At 46.8% G+C, this 7,423-nt stretch overlaps 1 protein-coding gene across 1 annotated transcript in view; it reads left to right on the plus strand.

Moving 5' to 3' along the window:
- Positions 1 to 5,109, plus strand: part of DNAAF5 (dynein axonemal assembly factor 5) — a 134,169-nt gene extending 129,060 nt beyond the window's left edge. The window contains exons 11-12 of the mRNA XM_075319758.1: positions 1,252 to 1,443; positions 4,491 to 5,109. Of these exons, the coding sequence (XP_075175873.1) occupies positions 1,252 to 1,443; positions 4,491 to 4,636 (338 nt within the window). The 3' untranslated portion in view covers positions 4,637 to 5,109. The remainder of the gene's footprint in view (positions 1 to 1,251; positions 1,444 to 4,490) is intronic.
- Positions 5,110 to 7,423: the final 2,314 nt, after the last annotated feature.

Below are 7,423 nucleotides of genomic sequence, written 5' to 3' on the forward strand. Positions count from 1 at the left end.
TGCCCATGAGGGCGCAGTCTACAAGGGATGGGTGAGGATACAGTAGGTTAGGGTAGAGCTGGTCGTGCGGCGCTATATCAGACAGAGGGTTACGGCAGGTTGTAGGCTTGTGGCAGAGCATTCCAGAGTATGGGGGAGGCACGGGAGAAATCTTGGATGCGATGGTGGGAAGAGGAGATGAGAGGGGAGTAGAGAAGGAGATCTTGTGCGGATCGAAGGTTACGTGCAGATGTTGGATTATACAGGAGACTCCAATAAACAGAGGTGGGGAATTCACACCAATGATAACCCAGTGCATTAAGTGAACACCTATCAGATAATTACCGATTGTTTGGGATATGGATTCTCTGAGGCCTGATTGGTTTACTGCAGCAAAGATGGAGATGTTTGAACTGGTTTTCCTAAGACCCGTTCAGCAGTGTTATTCTGCCTGCCCACGATCAGGGTTCACAGCATTTTGGATGAAGGGTATTTTTTGCTATGTCCAAAACGCTGCGTTGTGCAGTACAAGCACAGTAGATGGGATTTCTAGAAATCCCATACCAACTGTACTCCGTTTTTTCCACAGCGAAAACTGACCTGTGGTGCGGCTTCTCGAGCCATAGCATGTCAATTGTTTTCTGCAGAAACACAGCGAGAGGGAGAACACAGCGAGAGACCGCAACTACCCGAGCCCGGATTGTGGGCATGAGCAGCATCGGTCTCCTGTAGAGGAGACTCGTGGGGGCCAGGTCCAGGACGCAGCAGGTCCACATCATACGCACATACCCTTATGAGTTTATGGGTTGGCATTGGCTGACAGATTCCCTTTGAAAATTAACTTGTTTTCCGCAGATAACCACTTTATCTTCAATCCAAAATATTGGTCATAACTTGTCAGTCAACGAGGGTCCAACCTTTGGTACCTGCACTAATTGGAACAATGAGGAACTTTTATCCCTGTTATAGTACAGCAAAAGTGCACACTGTCCATTCCCAGTGGGGTTTTTCTGGCAGCCCAATAGAGAATGAATGGTGCGGCATTCAGGCGTCCGCCTCCCATGCCGTATTGTGACAGAGAAAAAAGTTCAGTGTTCTGCCAATTAGTGGGACACCCACCGATCACCTATCCTTTATTTCATCAGATAACTCCATTAAACTATATAGTGAGGAGGTGACATTGACGTGTATAATAGGGCACCACCAGTGCTCAAAGTGAATAGCAATGTGCGCTTCCATTGCGCTTCACCTACGAACCCGTTGTCTTCACAGAAATAGTAAAGCGTCTGGACGATGCCTCTGATGAAGTGCGGATCACAGCGGCTAAAACGCTTAATCTGTGGTTCAAATTCGTTGATTACCGGTATGAAAGGACGACCAATCGAGGCCATCTTGAATTCCTCTATCGCTGTCTCCTCGTGCATCTTGACGATACTGATACCGCTGTCCAAGCTGCAGTGCTAGGTGAGTCCTTGACGAAGGCGCAGCAGAAAATGCCAAGCTTTTGTTAGGATAAAACTAGAAACATAAGCGCTGATAGGGTATTACCAGATAAACAGGAGTAATATCTGAAGTATATACACTCACCTAATGTGGTTGTGAAAGTCACAACTACTGCCAAGCATAAGATAATGGCGTCTGCCGCAGCCCCACGTGGATGCGTATTCAAACAGGAGAGGAGAAGGGGTTAATGCGTTTCGAGGTTGAAACCTCTTCCTCAGGACCAGAATATCAACAAAGGCTTTGTTTATATTCTGGTCCTGAGGAAGAGGCTTCAACCTCGAAACGCATAGACCTTTGGAATAAAAAAGATATTAATTTAGCAACAACTCTACATCTTGATTTGACTGATGCGCGGCGTTCACCCCTTCTCCTCTCCTGTTTGAAAGCTTTTGTTAGGATCGCTTCCCGTCACCATTTTTCTTGTACCCCATAGAGCCCGGACATTTTCCCTTTGCAGATATCATGTTTGCGGCTCCTGTGGACCACTTTTCTGTTTTTTCCCCATCGTCATTTGGTGTCTGATGGACACCGGTGAGTTTTATGACGGATGACAGGTCCATGTTAATCTGTTGTACAAATTGCAGCCTGTCCGCGCTGCCAGGGAATGATGTATGGGCCTTTCCTGACTCGTTTACATCCATAAATCATGGTGGCATAATGTGAGCAAGTGCTTAAAGGGAAAAATAGACCTATCATCTGGGCACCTCGTCAGACACACTCAATTGATCACGGCAGCTCCGACGTGTCACGTAGTAGTGTCCCTTAACCTGTTCAGTGCCAAATGACGACAATGATGAGGCTTGTCTGCAGTTTGCTTGGGCTCATCAGTGGTAACTGAGGTGGATCAGCTCACTATTCTTCCAATATTTTGAATTTTTTAGGTTTTCTTTTTTGTTTGTAAGTTTGTAATTTTTATTTTCATTAATTTAATCGCCTTTAGTTTTTGCCTTTTTTTTTTTTTACATTGTCATTACTGCTCTAACTGCATGTAGTAACGCAAAAGTGCCTCTAGGTGGCAGCATCATACCGAAGGTCAAATCCAAAAAATGGCAAAGATGTCTTCGTGCTTTATTGACGAGTTTCACACTTCAGTCTTTTTCCATCAGTCACAATCCGTTGCCTTGCGAAAATACGGTATCCTGCAACATATTTTTGCAGGATTACGTTTTTTCCCCATAGACTTGTATTAACGACTGATGGCCTTGTGTTGGATCAGTCGTGGAATGATTGACCGGCGGGCGGAAGGAACTGACACTGTAACGTTTTTTGGAGCGTCAAAAAAACGCACTGTGCAGGGTTCCATCACAATCCGTCAGGAGGTATAATGTATGTCTATGGTGCAGGATTCTGCCGTAATCCGCCGCACAACGGAATCCAGCGCTGGATTCAGTCATGTTCTACTGAGCATGCCCAGTATGTACACAATCACATTGCAGGGCTCCAGAGTGTCTTGATAGGAATATTCCACACACAATTTTAGCTATAACAACATTTTATTCTGCCCCTTTCTCTACAAACTGTCACAGATGGCCTATGAAAGCACAGTAATAGGTCACCAAAATGACTGGCACTCCCATTGCGCTGTCCGAAAAACAAACCGATTGTGACGGAGCCGTTGTAAAACGGACGCACAACGGATGTAAGGCTAGTTTCACACTTGCGTTGAAATTGCATTGTGTGACGGATGAATTGAATGCGTTGCATATAGTGGCACAACGGATGCAACGGAACAAAACAACGGAAAGCTTTTTTTTTATTTATTTATTTTTTTTTTCTTTACAGTTTTACCGGCAGCAGACTATTGTGAACGATCAGCTGATCACCCGGCGGCCAGGCGCTCAGCTGAGAGCTCTCACATGCCGGCGGCCGGGCGCTCAGCGGAGAGCTCTCACATGCCGGCTGCCGGGCGCTCAGCGGAGAGCTCTCACATGCCGGCTGCCGGGCGCTCAGCTGAGAGCTCTCACATGCCGGCTGCCGGGCGCTCAGCTGAGAGCTCTCACATGCCGGCTGCCGGGCGCTCAGCTGAGAGCTCTCACATGCCGGCTGCCGGGCGCTCAGCTGAACGCTCACATGCCGGCGGCCGGGCGCACAGCTGATCGCTCTCACATGCCGGCGGCCGGGCGCTCAGCTGATCGCTCTCACATGCCGGTGGCCGGGCGCTCAGCTGATCGCTCTCACATGCCGGCGGCCGGGCGCTCAGCTGATCGCTCTCACATGCCGGCGGCCGGGCGCTCAGCTGATCGCTCTCACATGCCGGCGGCCGGGCGCACAGCTGATCGCTCTCACATGCCGGCGGCCGGCGCTCAGCTGATCGCTCTCACATGCCGGCGGCCGGGCGCACAGCTGATCGCTCTCACATGCCGGCGGCCGGGCGCTCAGCTGATCGCTCTTACATGCCGGCGGCCGGGCGCTCAGCTGAACGCTCTCACATGCCGGCGGCCGGATGCTCAGCTGAACGTTCAGCCACCGAGAGACAAAATAAAGTTTCTGTGATTTAAAAAAAAAAAAGGATGAGCATGCGCAATGAAAAATAGAGGATTCTGCCGCTCAAAAAATGTAACATGCTGCGTTGGCACAATCCGTCGTCCATACAAGTCTATGGGAAACAGCAGAATCTGTTAACAGATTCTGCTGTTTTCCAAAAGGGCGGATTGGGATGGAAGGAAAAAAACGCAAGTGTGAAAGTACCCTAACTGACGCGACGGAGTAGTTATTTCATAGGATTCCTGTGAAATAACACATCAGTTGCGTCCGTTGACAGCTGAAAAATGACGGATCCATCGCAACGACTGACCTGACGGATTGGAAACGACTGAAGTGTGAAAGTAGTAATGATCAGCTTTAAGGAATTGACACTTTTTACGTTGAGGACTGGGATATGTTGCAGTCCCTTTTATGGGACTTTGACGGAAAAAATCACAGATCGTAGTATAATTTGTTTACACTTACAGGGAAGAATAGAGCTCACAAGCCCATTAACAGATCCGTGTGTGGCCTCTGTCTTGCAGATGTTCTGAAGGAAGCGAGTGTCACGTACCCATCGGTGTTGGTGCAAGAGATTGAAGCCGTGAAGCATAAACACCGGACCCCCGTCTACTGTGATCAGCTCCTCCAACACATCCACATGAATCATGACGACAAAGCATCGACGTAATTGTTTTCTGCGTTGAGAATAGTCATTTATATATGTATTTATTTTATATGGACAAAACCTATTTTCTGAAAGTAATGTATTTTATCCCGTGAATATTCCAAGTGCCTCTCTGTGAGCCTGACAAGGATCCACAAATACATTTCATCACCTATAGTGGTGTGATTATATAATTCAGCCTGTATGACTTGTGCTATTTCAAGGGGCTCATCACACATCTCTGCCCAGTAGTCACACCCATCGAAGTATACTCCGGAAGCCGTATATCCAGCTATCAATGCGCTGGCTGTCAGTGCCCAGGCACATGATTTCCTTGGAGAGGGCCGTTGTCACGCTAGGTATGGGGAAGTACCAAGCGAAAGGGAAGGGAAGGGAAACCCTGTGTCTAGGGAAGGGGGGAGATGGTGACCCCCTGACCAAATCTACCGCTGGCCCCTGGTTTCCCTCGCCACCCTAGATTGGGTGTGGAATCTTAAGGCCACGTCTCACTAAGCGACATCGCTGCTGAGTCACGTTTTTTGTGACGTAACAGCGATGTTGCTAGCGATGTTGCTGTGTGTGAAATCCAGCAACAACCTGGCCCCTGCTGTGAGGTCGCCAGTTGTTGCTGAATGTTCTGGACCATTTTTTGGTCGTTGCTCTCCCACTGTGAAGCACACATCGCTGTGTGTGACAGCGAGAGAGCAACAACTGAATGTGCAGGGAGCCGGCTTCTGCGGACGCTGGTAACCAAGGTACACATCGGGTAACCAAGCAAAGAACTTTGCTTGGTTACCCGATATTTACCTTGGTTACCAGCGTCCGCATCTTCTAGAAGCCGGCTCCCTGCACACATAGCCAAGGTACACATCGGGTAACTATAAGCAAAGTGCTTTGTTTAGTAACCCGATGTGTACTATGGTTACGAAGCACAGCGTCGTTACACTGGTGGCTGATCACTGATCGCTGTGGAGATCTGCCTGATTGACCGCTCACCAGCGACCATGTAACGACGCTCCAGCGATCCCTGCCAGGTCAGATCGCTGGTGGGATCGCTGGAGCGTCGCTAAGTGTGATGATACCTTTAGGCCGAGCCAGATACCTGACCCTGAAATAGGCCCTAGATAAGGAACGAATGGTTTGAGCGCTTAGTCAACACCACTAAGCTCTAAAGGCCACTTCACACATAACGAGATCGCTAACGACATCGTTGCTACGCCACAGTTTCTGTGACGAAACGACTTAGCCAGCGATCTCGTTATGTTTGACACGTATCAACGATCCGCCCCTGCTGTGAGATTGTTGGTCGTTGCTGAATGTCCTGTGCCATTTTTGGGCAGGATGGATCTGTAGGTTTGACACCTACGAAAGATCTCGTTAACGACCTAGATGAGAACTTAAAGTGTGACACGTAGGCGTGTAGTTGTCACCTTTTCCACACCCCCGCTGCATCGTTACTAAAGTCGTTGGTAAAATGAGTGTGTGACATCTCATCAATGACTTAACAACGATCTGGAAACTGTGACGTAGCAACGATCTCGTTATGTGTGACTGGACCTTAAAGAACACACAGGGAAATACACACAGGGAAATACACACGGGGAAAGTAACCAAATAACTTCTCTCCAGATGACTCAGGAACAAGAGCTGCTGCTGCTGCTGCTACTACTACTGCTACTACTACTACTACTACTACCACCACTGCAAAGAGCTCAGCAAGGTATACCTAATTTATACTCATTGCCCTGCATCCGTGAGATACCATTGCATGTAATACCTTCTGATGGATAAGGTCACGCATGTTCTGTGTTAGTACCGATTTAGGCAGGTGTGCATGTCTGGTGCCCAGGAGCCTCAGAGCTCCATCATATTGGTACTAGAGGGCATAGACTTCAGAAGTGAAATACAAATAATTTTGGAAGTGCTCTGGGCGGGTCAGAGCACATTCACTGCACCTCAATTGCATTCTCAGCCTAACTCTGCCCTGCACTATGTGACTGATACGTGACAACAGCATTCTACTAATCAGAAAAGGCGTCAAAGATGTCGCTGTAGATTTTCTGGGCCCTGGTCTGGTAGACACTGGCTATTGACATGGCAGCTGGACCAGAGTCCTGCTATCTTTTTGGTTCAACTTTACCACCAATATATTGTACTAGAGATTATCTATTACTTCGTTATTAAACTATATGCCAGAGCTGGCTTTTAAGGATATATGCTGTATATTACTGATCAAGCCAGAAGGGGGCGTAAGTGTGACTCTTCAAAGGTAATTTGTGTGCAATGGTTCAGCTTCTTTTATTTTATAATGCAGAATCAAAAAGTACATATATATACAAGTATAGTACAAGTATATACATATGTATGCGTGTGTATATGTATGTATGTATGTATATATATATATATATATATATATATATATATATATATATATATATATATATATATATATATATATATATATATAATGTGTATATATAGCGCACCCTTGGCAATGTTCAGTAAAGTGAAGTATTTCTCCTAGAAAATTATTGCAATCACACACATTTTGTGATACATGTTTATTTCCTTTGTGTCACACACACACACACACACACACACACACACACACACACACACACACACACAGAAAAAAAAGGCAAATTAGACAATTTTACACAAAAAAAACAAAATGGGCCCGACAATTGTGGCCCCCTCAACTTAATATTTGGTTACACATCCTTTGGAATAAATACCTGCAATCAGTCGCTTCCTATAACTGTCTACAAGCTTCTTCCTCCTCTCACCTGGAATTTCGGACTCTTCTTTATA

This window comes from Anomaloglossus baeobatrachus, chromosome 7 (genome assembly GCF_048569485.1).
Source record: "Anomaloglossus baeobatrachus isolate aAnoBae1 chromosome 7, aAnoBae1.hap1, whole genome shotgun sequence".
In the NCBI taxonomy this organism is placed as follows: Eukaryota; Metazoa; Chordata; class Amphibia; order Anura; family Aromobatidae; genus Anomaloglossus; species Anomaloglossus baeobatrachus.